This window comes from Lissotriton vulgaris, chromosome 3_1 (genome assembly GCF_964263255.1).
Source record: "Lissotriton vulgaris chromosome 3_1, aLisVul1.2, whole genome shotgun sequence".
NCBI lineage: Eukaryota > Metazoa > Chordata > Amphibia > Caudata > Salamandridae > Lissotriton > Lissotriton vulgaris.
In genome coordinates, this window is record NC_141689.1 from 1,229,458,505 (window position 1) to 1,229,474,236 (window position 15,732).

Here is a 15,732-nt window from a genome sequence, read left to right on the forward strand (position 1 = left end):
TCTGGGTTGCATAGCGGGCGTGCTTGTCTGCGCAGTTGGCGATCTAGGTGTGGGGTTCCCTGGCTGCAAGGTTGGAGTCAGTTGCAGCAGTGGGGGTGTTGTGGTTGAGGGTGGAGTTGAGTTGTTCCTTAGTGACTTTGATCCAGCCCCTTCTCGGGGGTACGGAGCAGGTTTGGGTGGCTTGGGTTTGTCGACGAGGAAGTGTGCGCAGTGGTGGCCGGTCCACAGGGATTGCGTGGTATTACTGAAGTGGATGCTATATTTTCAGGCGAAGATGGGGTAGAGGGTGTGTCCTGCCTTGTGAGTCAGTGTGGTGATGAGTTGTTTTGGTCCGATGTTGGTGAGGTTGTCAAGGAGGGTGGCGGAGTTGGGGTCGTTGCTGCCCTTTCCACCTGGAAATAGTTTATTCCAGCCAAGGACTGGAGTAACTCCCGTTCCAAGGTAAGAAGAAGAATGTACTATCTCCAGATTTAGTGGGGGTGTAGAAGAACACATTTCTCCACGGGGAATTTTTTTTGCCCATGCTTAAATCAACACTATACACTTTCCTCATAGGAGGTATTTGACCCCAAGGGATGTGGCACATGACGTTTCCAATAGTACCTGTGCCTGGTGCAGTTTTCTTGGATACTTCTTGAAATGTTTGTGAATTGAAAAATAAAAGAAGTATTTTTAATGTTTTTTATGAACTGAACACGAAGGTAATAAAGCTCATAAGATCATCTGTTTTAGGGCCATGCCAACATGGTTTTGGTGAACAGACGAATTATATACAAAAAACCTCAAAGAGTAATTTCTCTCATATCTCTTGTATTTATTTCAGGAAATGCTGGCGGAAAAGAAGTTCACGTATTCAATCTGACATCGTTGACAAAGTCAGAAAATATTTTGTCTGCGACGCTGCATTACTATATTGGGGATTCTTTGAACGCGAGTTGGAGGTGTTCTCATTCTGGTGGGTGCCAGCGCCATGGGCCCAGGAAACAAGGGGTTCAGGTAGCTCTTACCCTCTGGGGCTTTGCATCTGAGGAGAACCACACCCGAGCCCTTGGCCATTTTGTTTTAAACATATCGAACATGTTACCTTGGCAGTGGAAGGACATTACTCAGGTCCTGCGTGAGGCGAACCAGAAACACGAGCTTCTGATTGGAGTCAACATCACGTCACCAGGAATTCCTCTTTGGAAAAGGTCTTCATCCAGCCTGGTGCCATACATACTTGTGTATGCAAATGACTCTGCCATCTCTGAGCCGGACAGTGTGGTGTCCAGTTTGCAGGGGCATCGGAATTCCTTGGTTGTTGGCCCATTGAGACTAGAGAAACCCTCAAAGACAGCTGCAGTTGAGCAGAGGAGGAAACGGTCTGCAGACGTTCTCTTGCCCTTGCAGAACAATGAGCTGCCAGGTGCAGAGTATCAGTACAATGAGGATGAGGCATGGGAAGAGCGCAAACCCTACAAATCCCTGCAAGCAAAGCCTGCGGAGAGGACAAAGGGCAAGAAGAAGCCGAAGAAGAGCAACCGGCAGAAAAGCCAGACTCTCCAGTTTGATGAGCAGACCCTTAAGAAGGCGAGGAGGAAGCAGTGGAATGAACCAAAAAACTGTGCTCGGCGCTACCTCAAAGTGGACTTTGCGGACATCGGCTGGAGTGAATGGATTATTTCACCCAAGTCTTTTGATGCGTATTATTGTTCTGGGGCATGCCAGTTCCCCATGCCAAAGGTACAGTAGAAAGACCTATGATGTATTTTTCAAATCTGTTTCCTTCTCTGCATTTTTCTGTTGAACAGGGATATACGTTCAAGTGTTGTGAGCTGTGCAGATAAAGATAATTAGAAATAGGGGTGGGCGAGCCAGTGAAAGCTTGAGCCGGAAGTCTGGCTCTGGCTCAGCTTGAGGTTGTGTTGGAACCTGGAGCCCATAACAAGCCGAGTGTTCATGTGGCCTCTGCCTGCCATCCTCACTCTACCCAGGAGATGCCAACTTAAGAACTGGGGAGCACGTTTAAGTCTTGTCCCAAACCCTGTGATTGTTGGGAAATCACTTAATATCATTGTGCATTTGAAATATAAATGTGACCTTGTGTAATGTGAAGTATTAATGTCAACGCTTCCACATGTCAATACACTTTTTTTAAGTTTGAAAAGACATGTCAATACACTTTTTGATTTTATTTTGAGGAGACTTTGTCGCATTATATGTTAAGTTTGTTGTAAGATTTACAAAGCAAACATTTTCATGGCTCTTCTCTAGCATGGGCTCAGAGCCGAGCCACACTGTTGGCTCGGCTCTAACTGTTAATTTTTAGGCTCGCCCAACTCTAATTAGAAACAAACAGTATTGCTGTTAACCAATTCAAACAATCATATTCAAATATTTCAGTTAGAGTGTCTTTTGAAATCCGTAATATCAAGTTGCATTTTAGGCTTATAAGTAAGACTATGTTTTTAGGGCCCAATTATTAGTAACTTCTCTGTGAATAAAATGTGTGCATGTTCATTTTGTGTTGAAATGCTAGGCAAGTTTTCAGTCAGTGATGAAAGTAAAAAGAAAGCAAATTTAAGCATGAAAATATATTGCACGGTTATACATTTTTAGGTTGCACGTACGGAGCCATGTTTGATCACTAGCCTCCATCTTTTAATCATCACCTGGGAAAGGGCAATATGTGGAATAGAAGGCTGAGCAGCTCGACATTAAGGGCCATATGCATCAACACATTTTCCCATAGACACACAATGGGCAAAACCCTTTGATGCACCTGGCCCATAGGGATGCACTCAGTGGGCTGGGGTGTACACATAGGGAGGTCATGGCTGTCGTGCCACTTGGCTCCTCCATTTCCATAAGATAATAACTGTGCATGCAATCAGGAACCCCACTGCCTCCTGCATGCATGCACCTTCCAATACAGACCAGCATTTAGAATATTTTGTGGAGCCCGTTACAGAAAACTCACAGCATCTGCTGTCATATGCTGGTATTAGCCATGTTAGATGCCTTGTCATTATTAAATAGAGTAGGTTTGCTTTTAAATCCAGTAGTGAATGTTGTAGGGATTTGTAGGGTTTCCGCTCCTCCCATGCTTTATTCTCATAGGTAAAGGGTGTGGGGCCTTGAAAAATGCGCGGACCCTGGGGAACCAATGCTGAAGCCAGCAAGCTAGAGAGGACTGAAGAAAACAACAGGGTAGCCTACCCTCCTGAATCCCAGAGCTCTTGCAGAACATGCAGCCAGGGTACACTAGACTAGAATGGGAAACGTGCATAGTTCTGCTGCGGTAGCAAGTGCATTTACTCATAACTGGATGCAGAGATCAACAGCTCGTTGAGACCAAAGGGTCCTCTCAAAATAAATTTCAAAGGTTTGGGGCACAGTGCACATCAAATCTGTGTCCACCTCAAGATGCGGTAAGTGCCAGGCCACACGCACAATTTCTTCCATATAGTCTGCTTTAGCCATCCACTCAATGCACAGACTGCAACGTATTATAATTTCAGTGATTCCCACACTAACGTGTGTTGCCTGCGTAGACCAATACAACATATAGTTTGGACTGCTCTGCTCCACTTCATCTATGCCATACTCCAAATGCAATGTGTCACATGAAATGTTTCCATACACCATTATAAATCTGCTCCACGAGCTATATAAAGACTTTACAACACAACCTGCAGTCAATGGCTTCCATTCCCGCAAGTGATAAGTGTTACTTCCCATGTAGTCTGAGCCATAGCCAAAATGTAATCAATACCACACCCCATATGTGATATGAGCAACATCCAATATTGGATGCGCGTCAAGCTCTACACACAATGTGGGCAACAGTTCAGATGTAACATGTTCAGGTACATAATCTCATATGCAGAAAAATATGCCTACAATATGTTCCATCCACAAACTGCACCACTCTCCATATGCAATGTGTGTTCAGATACTGTGCCCTGGATATAGATTGCTAAATAGTCTACCGGAGTCCCAACAGAATTTTGGTTTTACTGGCTTCAAGAACGCACCTGGTAAAACCAAATTTGCATTGATAAGGGACTGCATGTGGTGTTGGACCCAATAAATCCAGGTTCAGCCTGTTATTCTCTAAGTTAAACAACTTGTGATGGTTGGTAATTGGAGAGGGTGGACCAGCAAGATTCTTTAACTCTGGCCCTCGTAGCTCCCCGTCTACTTACCGGACATCTCATAATGAAGTCAGGGGTGTGGCCATCAATAGTGCAAAAGAAACAATTGATGGACGGCATGCTGGACAATGCAAACATTCACCCCAGTCACAAGGATCTGGGTTTAATCCATCATTCTTTTGCTCACCACACCACCCCAGTTTGGACCCAGCCATATGCAAATCAGTCTTGACCCTGTACCTTGTTGGAACAATCCAGCCCGAACTGCCAAGCAAGGTCCTCCCAGGACCGGAAACAAGCTTCCAGGGACCGGTTTCTGGGCATCACCCTTCATCAGCCAGCCTCGACTGAATCCAGTGGTGTAGTGAGCACGGGACCCACGTCTGGGCATACCCTTCCCACTTAGGGAGACATATGCAAAAGAAACAATTGAGGGACGGAATGCTGAACAATGCAAACATTCACCCCAGGAAAAAGGATCTGGGTTTAATCCATCATTCTTTTGTTTACCACACCACCCCAGTTTGGACCCAGCAATATGCAAATCACTCTTGACCCTGTTTCATCTGGGAACAGTCCAGCCAGAACTGCCAAGCCAGGTCCTCCCTGGACCGGAAACGAGCATCCTGGGACCAGTTTCAGGGCATCACCCTTCATCAGCCAGGCTAGCTTGAATCCAGTGGTGTAGTGAGCACAGGACCCAGGTCTGGGAATACCCTTCCCACTTAGGGAGACATATGCAAAAGAAACAATTGATAGACGGAATGCTGGACAATGCAAACATTCACCCCCAGTCACAAGGATCAATAGTGCAGCAGAACCAATGTTGTCGGGGCCTCTGCATCCCAGCTAGAGCTGTTTCTTACTACCAAGCCAGGGCATGGGGTGGGGGTATTACATTGCTTGCATTAGGGCTCATTGTAGGGTGACCAGAATTTTATAGCCAAAAACTGGGGCATTTCACAAAAATAGAAGGACTACAATTTTACCTCAAGAGAGTGCACAGAATGACTGTGCTCCTCAGCAGAGAATGAGAGAATAGGCAGTAAGAACATACATAAAATGCAATTTTTAACCCCTGTAGTTTGCCTGTTAAATAAATTGCTTTCTTGAAACACTTGTTAACTATCCCTGCTTTGTAAAACATAAAAAAGCACCTCCCGCCGTTTTCAGTGGACCCTCTTTAAAAAAACGGGACATGAGCTAAATTTCCTGAAATCTGCCAGGACATGGAAACCGGGACCGTCCTGGCAAATCCAGGACGCCTGGTCACTCTTGCTCATTGCTTCCTCGCTGCTCCACTGAATGGAGCACAAAAACGAATCCATGTTCACCCCACACAGCACTCTGCACGTGCTGCACTCGGGTGCTAGACTACTCACCTTGCCCACCCAGACACCATGCAACATCAGTCATATATGTGTTCCAGCGCTTTACCACTCTCCCTTTTAAAACAGGGTAGTTATCTGTTTACTGCAAGTTTGGACTCCATTAACGTGTGATGTAAACTGGAGTGATTCATGTTTTAATGCAATTTCAAGCACTTACAATGTTCAGAGTAGATGTTATGTAGCAGAGCTAAAAAAAAGAGTCGCTAAGGAATCCCAAACTTTGAAAAATAACCACAGTATTTCATTTTACAATTTCCATACAGCGTTTTAATCCGCTACGACTCGGGAATCCTAGGTTACAAGAAACCAGATGTTGCAAGAAAAAAAGATTTATACGGAGCAGGAGGTTGAATTTTAGGGGCAATCCGTGTTACTGATATCCACTGCATACGGGAACTGTTTATTATTCTGAGGGTTTCTGGCACTTGGCATAAGTCATCTCGAAGGCCTGGTATTGGCGCGCGTGGCATTCCTCCACGTCGCAGGTGTTGCAGCCCTGCAGCGAAGCCTGGTGTTTTTCTTGACTTCAGGCATTCCATCTTCTCCCAAATTCTACCCACCCTTCTCGCTGACCCGCCCCCCCCTGGGTGCCGCTCGAGAGCAGAATGGCGTGGCTGCGAAAGTTAACAACCTGCTGGGTAATCGGCAGCAGCTGGGCCTCGTTTTCCTCCTCTTAAATTCCTGACCCTTCCCTTGCGCTGATTTCAATTATCGGCCTCCAGTGGTGTGCGCTGATGTTCGCCTGCCCGCGCGCTCTCTCCCTCGTCAGGAATGAAGCCAGCCGTCGACGTCATTCCGTCACCCCACCCGCGTCCGCGCCGCAGCCCAGCAGGTCAGCGCGTCTCCCAAGAACTTACAGCTGAGCAGGTGCACGACTAACCGGGGCTGGACAAGTCCACATTCCGTGCAGCTCACACCCTTTCCAAATCTATCAGCGGGGTAAAAAAATAGAGGTTTTCCCCACGTCTGCTTTCTGTCGTATTGAACTGACATGAGAGAAGGGCCTCGTGAACTCCATTATAGAGTTTATTTAGCATTCATCTGGGTACAGTGGCGCAGTGGGCTAATGCATTCAATGCAGGATCCTGTTTTGAAACTAGCGATTGCAGGTTCTAATCTCCTTGGGTTTTCTCAGCTTTTCATTTTCAGAGGTCGATAAAATGAGCAGTTGGGCAACAATAAATCTTTTTTTTTCATCACGAGACTTGAACGTGCACTAGAATTACATGATATTGTATAGCCTGTCACAGTCCACCACCATTTAAAGGCTGCATGAAACCAACATTTTGTAGTAAAAAAATGAGGGAACATATTTTCCCCATTGACTTATGTTGAAGCAGAGACAATTTTAGGCAGGGGTCAGCTCAAGTAAAGTCATTTTGTGCTTCAAAAATCAGGAGCCTCCTGTCTCAATCAGTTCTATTGGTATGCTTGGTGCTGGGACCAATTCACAAACAAATAGGGAGTTGTAAGTGATATCTATGATGTTTCAGACCTGCCACCTTCCAAAAAGGGGTGGGGGCCAGTTTTGTACCCGTGGGGGTCGGTTTTGTCACTGGTGGCCGGTTTTGAAGCAGTGCTGCAATATCGGCCCCCTGTAACGAAAGCGGGAGCAGTGCTTCTAGCTAGCACCCCAAACACCCCCCCTCTCTCCTCCGTGCCCAGTCCGACCCAGGCTCCAACCCGGTGGAAGTGTCTTGTGCCTCAATTTCATCTCCATCGAAATACAATAATAAAAACAAACCACTGGTGCTCTTCCCCCTCAATGTTGCTTAAAGAGTTGATATTTAGTGTCATAGGTGAATGTACATTTTACCAAGTTTTGTTAACATAAGATATCAATTCTATATTCCACGTGAAAGTGTAAACCTTCCAAAAACTGATTATATGAATCATGATCTGCATATGTGTCTGTAGATGGCACGTTTTGCACACTTACGCTGAATTAAGGTCATGTACTAGTGTTGTGTCTTAACTGATTCTTACTATATTCTGCAAGAGTTTTGATGGGACAATTGCTGTTACATTTTCAGTCTCACCCTAGAGATCATCTTAGAGATGCCCCACCCCACCTTTTTAACAAAAGCAACTCCAAAATGAGTATGACTGCAAGGTCAAAAATCCTTTGCCTAGTTAATTTCCTTCCAGGCCTGCAGAGGGTAGTCAGCACTGCTTGGAGAGCGAGGCAGGTGAGTGGAATCGTAACCCTGTAGAGTGCTAAAGTGTCCGCTGTGTAGGCTGTGTGTTCAGCACGACTAGAGTGATGCGGCAGAGGATGGATAAGAAGGTGTTCTCCCCCTGGTGGGTGGCAGACTAGATTCATTGGTGAAAACCAATGAGATTAATGGCAGGGTTGAGCTAAAATTCTGAGGAGGGTCCAAGCCTGTGTGAGTGGTGGCAATAGACGTGAATAAAAGAGAGCCACACTGAGTACCCACCTAAAGTACATTTCAAAAACCTTCAGCTTTTTCTGTTGGCAAAAGAGAGTACCAACAGTTGATACCAGCAAGCAGATACACAAGTTGTTCCTCAGTTTTAGTTTTTTAGCTCCGATCCACAGTTGTAGGCAAAGATATGAGGTTGACTGCACCTACACAAATAATGTTATGCCAGGATCTAACCAGGAGTGAACAATTGCTGGTGGAGTTTATGGCCATGCAGAAGTAATCACATGAAACTGGATGGCTTTGACACAAAACCACAGCAAGGCAAATATAATGGGAAGCTGTATCAAAGAGGATAGTAGTGGCTAAGAAAAGTATGACTAGTAAAAAGTATGAGAACTAGTGAACTGAAAGAACCAGCCAACGTTTGGCCACTGTCTCTTTTTCCATTGAAAACAAACATGCTATAAAAGAAGGCTAATAACCAACTTCCAGATTCTGTGGAGGAAATTCTTTGAATATGTCTTACAATCAGGCTTGCACCCTGGCTGTGAATCAGAACTTATTTAGTGGCACAATAAGATGACTTGTATCGTATTACAGATGATAACATTGACATATCCATAGCATTTAACAAAGTTGACAATAATATTTTTCTTTAAAAACCTTCATATACAAGAAACTGCTTTTTTATTAGATTTCCGCTTTTCATAATTTTACCAAGTAAGCTTCTTAGAGCACTCCTCCTCTTAGATGTACTGTGTATATTAATACAGTAGATTGCAACATTTATTTTTCTAACTTTAAGCCACTGCTTATAGAAATTAAAATATGGCTGTGGGGTACAGGTGGAGACTCTTTATTCTCTACATATATTGGGAAAAACAAAAATGTTTTGGGATAAGAATCATGGTGTCAATCAAAAAATGAACGCTTGCAAACTATATGTCATCAATAAAACAAGATAATGGGGTTTTGGTGGGTGGACGCATTTCCTTCATTTATAAAATTTGATCAGAATCTGGCAGTGCGAACTGAAGGCAACAGGGATGGACACAAAACGTATTGATAGCCTCATGGATGCTAACTGAACTTCACAAGATCAGGACACCATCAACCCTCAAGCATTGGTAAGAAACCCAATAGGTTGATGTTACCACATTAAAAATAATAGAAAAGGGAGGCAAGTAGGACATCTTTATTTGTTTTGGTGGCAGAGGATGAAGTTCAGGTCTGTAGTAATAAAATCATTTTCATGGGATTTAATTACAGTTTACAAGTGAGTTTTTATGCCGTGCTGTTTGAACACTTTTGGAAATTTTAATGAAACAAAAAAGTTTGAACTCTATGGCTAGATGAGGGATTAAAGCAGTGGTCATTCCTCAGTTTGGGTTTTTTAATAATCCTCTGAGATGAGTACAATTCTGTTTTGATTAGATTCAACTTTAGTTGCATACTTGATATATAGGCTTTCTTAAGAGAGTGATATTGTTAGAGTTGGGGAATGTCTTTAATAGAGGCGAACCTTGGCTAAAGGTAGCTGTTCTCAGCATATTGGCCTATGTGGACTCTGTGACAAGATGTTTTTGCATTTCCCTCCAGATAATCCTCCACCCTGTAAGGGTTTTGGCTAACTCCCTAGACGTCCCCCAGACAAAACCCCCACCTCACCAGCCCTCATTAAAACCTTTACAATGCCCCTCACACAAAATGCAAACATGTTGGGTCACACTAACCTTTAATTGCACACACATCTCTGCAGCGTGCCCGCTGATCTCCTAAGGCATCTGGACTATGTGTAGCCGTGGCTCGCACAGGTAAATGCTGTGGGGCGGCGGGGCAGGGGCGGGGATGGGTGGGGAGTAGTGGACTCTGACATACGATTGCAATGTGAAAACAAACGAAATAAATAAATATAAGCACTTTCCTTGTTCTCGCCGCATCGCTGAAGTATGCGATGCGGCGAGCGCAAGGAAAGTGCTTTCATCTATTTATTCAGTTAGTTTTCACATTGCCGTCATATGTCGGTCTCCACTACCCTCACCCCACCCCACCCCGCCCACCTCACTGCTCCACAGCATTTAACTGTGCGAGCTGCGGCTGACTATGTGTTGCATATCTAGCTTCTAAACTCCCCTATAGATGCGTACAGGTGCACGGAGGTCTGATGCGGCCTAGAGTACACCAGGGTTTAAATATAGGACCAAGGCTTGGATTGACCCAAAACCTGTGAAAAGTTGCTACCTTTTCATCGCACATCTTTGAAGAGTGTCCCATATTTTTTATTGTAGCAGTCAGTACATCCCCTCTAAAGTAATTACCCCCAACTCCATTCATTTGTGCAAAGCACACTGAGGTCTTGTAGACAAGAGTCTGTAAGACACAAACCACAAACGAATACACAAAATAATAAATGCTAGACACGGGTCTTCCAGATGATGCAAAACCGTAATATTAAATATTTATTCAGATTGGAAAAAATTGTGCTCCGTGTTTGAACCTGAAGAAATGTTCTGCATCAGCGCTATTTATCGCCAAATGTTGCAATCAGTTTCCTTCAAGGCCTGGCTTACAAACACAAGCCCCTCCCTGGGGCCCTTAGCATGTCTAATCAGCTGTCAGGCTCCTGACAATCTGTGCAACCTGTGCTCAATGCCATCACATGAGTCACTGTCTTGGGGGTGAGTGGTCATGGTGAGTGGGAAAGGCAGGGGAGGAGGAGTTTCTTGGAATAAAGTGAAACAAAGTCAGAACTCTCCAGATTCCTCAGCCCTTCAAAGGTAGAGCACTTATCTGAACATTCAGCTCATCCAGGGAAATCCCACTGTGGAATCCATACTGTGTGTCAAAGGGACATCCTCGACGGCGAGGGAGGAGGGTGAGTGAAGTGTGTGTGAGAAAAGACAGAGAGTAGAAGAGTCAATGAAAAACATGAGGAAGGGCAGGCAGGAAATGGAAGGGAAGCCAGGGCAGGCATGAGGGAAATTTGAGAGTTCTGGAGGGGTTACTGGGCAGAGCTGAACTGGGACGAAAAATCAGTCTTGGCACATTCTGTCATACTTGCCACCATTCTGTGTAGTTTGAGTGAGTGCAGTGACTGGGCGCATTCACACAGTCTTTGCACTCTTGGCTTTTGCTTTACTTGCTGCATTATACAAGTATATCTTTCAAAGTGTACCTATTGCACAGACGTTATGTTAAGATTGATTGGTACACTGATGTGCTTTCATTTATAAGGCCTCAGAGTACAATTCCCACGAGGCCTAGTTCTTTTGAGAAAACCACAGGAGATCAAGCTAATGCGCCTGGGGAAGGGGTCGGAGGGAGGGGACAAGCATGGGTTCTGACATGCTTGCTTGCAAATAAGAAAGACGTTCTCAAAAGTGGATGAAAAGGAGTACTTGGGCCATGCGCAACTGATGAGTAAAACACGAAGATCAACAGGAAATAGCATGCGACAAGCAATAAATAGAGGAAAAGTAAGTGGCAAGCACACAATCAAATGAAAAGTAAGGGTGGGATGTAAGCCCCTAAATAGAGGTGCAGGCTTAAGGCGTATCCTGTGGAAAGAATATGATACAAATAATTATAATTTATTTCAGAGTGTATTGCTTTGTTTGCACTAAGTTGGCAGGGTATGCCCAGACGTGGGTCCTTTGCTCACTTTGCCACCGGATTCAAGCTAGCCTGGCTGCTGAGGGCTGTTAGCCCGAAACCAGTCCTAGGATGCTTGTTTCTGGTCCAGGGAAGACATGGCTTTGTAGTTAGGGCTGGACTGTTCCCATGAGGCACAGGGTCAAGACTGATTTGCATATAGCTGTGTCTGAACTGGGGTGGCAAAGTGAGCTAAAGAATGATGATGGATTCAACCCAGATCTGTGACGGGGGTGAGTGTCTCAAAAGTCTCAGCACCCCGTCCATCATCTTCTTGTGTTTGCAGAGTGTATTGCATGTCATCACAGCTGTTGCCATTTCATTATAAATCAATTTCTTAGCAGAAGAATCATATTTTCTTACTTTTACTTTAAGTGCTGTTTTAATCATTAGCAATTTCAGAGGTGTACCCAATAGCAGACCACGGTTTTGAGTCACCAATAGCGTGCCCCCTCGTAGTAGAAGGACAACACCACCAAAGGATTATAGTGTCCAAACACAGTGCCAGGTTTATACATCTGACTGTGACAGCAGTACTAAATTTGTCAGATATTTATCATTGTACAAACTTGCATTGTACATTCTGGATAATGTAGAAGGGTACAAAGTGTACAGGATGTTCGCATTTCATGGTTTCTTACATGTTTCGAAGTCCCCTGATAAACCTGCATAGATTTTTGTGGCATGGATGGTCTTTAAGAGTTGACATAGCCACCCTATTTATTCATGCTCTGTTCAGCCATGTTTAGGTCATAGATGTGAAATGCATAGATAGATCAACATAATACAAACGTTCCACATCAATGTTTAAAAAAGCATAAAAAGTTGTACAATAGGCAACCCCAACCTTGGCGCTAACCGCATAGACGCCGACAGGACCCCCCAATCGGAAAGCAAGCAAGAAAACAACACCAGTGACGCCAACTGTCTCCGCACTGCCAACAACATGAGGGCACCAGCGTGTTAATGCCCAGAAACCTACAGACCCCCAATATATACGCAATTGACGCGAATCTAAGACTGCCAATGCAACCAGAATCGCCAACAGACCCACAACTTGAAAACCATTAATCCTAGTATACAGGTTATCAACACATCACCTACTGGGCATCAGCAGCACGTAGCCTCGCATCAAATAGGAGGTACCTCACAGTCATTTCTATTTCACAGCTTAATACTGGAAGCCTATTCTTAAATAGCAAGATATGTGAAAAAAGAAAACCGGAAACAAATAGACAAAATACATAAAAGTGCTCAAGTCCTCAAGACAGACCGTCCATTCCTGATTACAACCGTGTGAGAACGAACACCAATCACACGTTTAGGTTCACTTGGATATCTACTTGGCTCCCTGATGAAGGCCCTCAGCCGAAACGCGCGTAGAAGACATATTTAGCCATGTTTTAATGTACACATGTGCCAAACCAAACCTCCGCTTTATCAATTATGAAATAAGTATAAGACTTAACAATATATGTCTGTATATGTAGATAAAGTCACATATATAATGGAGGCATGCACACAATAATCATGTATACTCAAACAACAATGTTTTTTACCATAATGAATATTTAATAAAATAATTTTGTACCATGCATTTTGTTTAATCACAATCTGTGCTGTCACTAGTCAGCTTATGTCCTTTGTTTAAATATTAGTTCCTAATTATTTCTTTTCAAATACCATACCCATCCCGAATTAGGAACTCTAGTCGGGGATACCCCTTCTTCCTTACATATATCAATTTAAACATAAAAATAATCTCATGAATAAACAAAAATGTACATCAAAAAGTATTGCGCTTGATAAAATCATCATGACAATCTTGTAATGGGGCTAAAGTGCAATAAGTACATCTGATTAGCAAACAATAGCTTATCCCAGACTTTTTCTCCATATAACTGCATACTGGATACAAGTAGCTATGACCAGGCAAATATGGGCTGAAGGCAACAATTGTATATGAAACATAGCTTGCCTACAATGTCTAAAATGTGCCTTCCTCAAAAATGGTTGCAATCACATGGACACACTGCCAGGCTGGTGGCATATAGAACTGGTTCAAGAAAGCAACTATAAAGGGCAGCGGGTTCAGTCTCAACCTAGTGCGTAGAGCTCTGTGATAGTTATTAGAGACCCAGGAGAGACAGTTCGATGCCTGGATTTACAGTATCAAGGCCTTAGTATGATGGTCCCTATTATGTCTATTCCAAGCAAGAAAGCAGGCCTTTAATGTATGTTTGCAAGAGGGCAAGCAGGCCTCCAGATTTCTAAACAATTCAGAGATATCCAGACTGTAGCTAACATTTTTTATGTAAGCTAGCCATGGGATCTTCATCACATAGTCTAGTTTCACACATTCCGACAGTATCCTATGGTTAAATTAAAGATGGTTTCTGGTTTAGTCCAGATTGATAGCCAAAGGAGGAGTGGGTGAAGTCTAATATTGTCTGATGTTACTAGTTTTAATTCTGCGTAGCATCCCTATGTTACAGTACTCTGAGGGACTGCCAAGAGTCTTCTGAGAAACCCATTCATGATTCTTTGAATAGTGAAGTAATCCTTAATTCACCATAACCCGAAACTGTAGCTTAAACCGATAGACACGTCCCTCTATATACCTCTACCAGCTGTTGTAGAGATTTGAGGACCATATTTTCCACAAACTTAGAATGTCACACACTTCTCGCAAGATTTGCTTTCATAGTGCATCCCAGTGGATTCCAGGTGAAAGTGTCATCAAGTAAAACCACCAGATATGGAAAGGTTGAGACAGACATGTTTTTGTAATTATTTACCAAAAAGGACTTATTTTTATTAACCATAAACCATTATGTGGGCCTTCAATTGGCTTACAGATAACTCTAGATCTGTTAAAAAAAATTGTAAATTAGTCGAGTAGTTTCTGCAGCCCAAGTGGGATCTTGGCTACAATCAGTACATCATCTGCGTAGAGTAGCACGGGGAGTGGACAAGTCCCAATGGCTGAAGGTCCACATTCAAGTTCATTTATGTAAAACGTAAACAAAAGTGGTACCAGCAGGCAACCCTGCCATACTCCTCTTGCTAAGTTAATTCGTTTTGTTGTCTTGCAATGATTACCATACCCCCACACATTCAGCTGTTTTAGAAAATTGACAATGTTGGACTCCTCCCCGCCCCGCCAATCGTAATGGGCCAGAGCTGCGAGCGGTTCACATGGTCAAAAGACGATCTAAGGTCTATAAAGGCTCCATAAATGCTCCACCTTAACTACAGAGTATTTAATAATAGGTAGAGGTGAAGACACTTGCTCACTAATGCTGAGACCAGCATAAACACTGAACAGCAAATCTGAGATAAAGTTGTTATCATGGGGCCGAGCTTCAAGGTATTCAAATAAAATCCTGCCCATAATTTTTGTGGTTGAATTGATGAGCGGTATAGGGCAATAACATTGTGGGCCACTTTTACTTCTTTTTTTAAAGAAGGGTACTATTATGACGTAGACAAAGTTTCAGAGGGCCCTTTCTGCTAAACGCGGTCAGGATGTTTGTTAAAAGTGGTGCCTACTAAGTAATGTGCAAGGACCCCATCCGGGCCTGATGTGGAGCTGCATGAAGTAATAGCTGCTATATATAGCATATATAGCAGTCCTCTAGATGGTCCCATATTGTCATTCCCTCTAGCAGCAGGCAATTTACCTGGGGGAAGGATATCGCCTTATAGTCTATCCAGGTGTTGGACAGGATCACTGTTTCGAGACCTGTCTCTGTGGAGTTTCTGAAATACAGATGTCTGATCACCTGCCAGAATTCTCAGGCATCTTTCAGGAAGCTGGTAGCTAATAAAGATTTGCATTCATCATCGCTAATTACCTTTTTCCAAGTGTCTTATAGGCTACCCGACATTTCCGAACAAGGACCGTGTCCCATGTTACCAGTTTGACAGCATGTAAGAAATCAATGTGTATTTGTAAACAGTCTGAATCAAATCATCTATAAGGTTTCAGCTTTGCATGATGGTGCAAGGACAATCTGAAGCTCCCTAATAGAATCATATATATATGGAGTGGCCCGTCCTGGTAAGAGTGGTGGGGCATGGGGGTGGGAATCGACAGATGACAACGAGGGAAAATAAAATGTATAAAAATAAAAACACTTACCTTGCGCTCGTCGCATCAGCGAG

At 43.7% G+C, this 15,732-nt stretch overlaps 1 protein-coding gene across 1 annotated transcript in view; it reads left to right on the top strand.

Annotated features, from left to right (window-relative positions):
• The window catches only part of BMP3 (bone morphogenetic protein 3), an 87,556-nt gene that overhangs the window by 59,458 nt on the left and 12,366 nt on the right, over window positions 1–15,732 (top strand). The window contains exon 2 of the mRNA XM_086961694.1: window positions 824–1,722. Within this exon, the coding sequence (XP_086817820.1) occupies window positions 824–1,722 (899 nt within the window). The remainder of the gene's footprint in view (window positions 1–823; window positions 1,723–15,732) is intronic.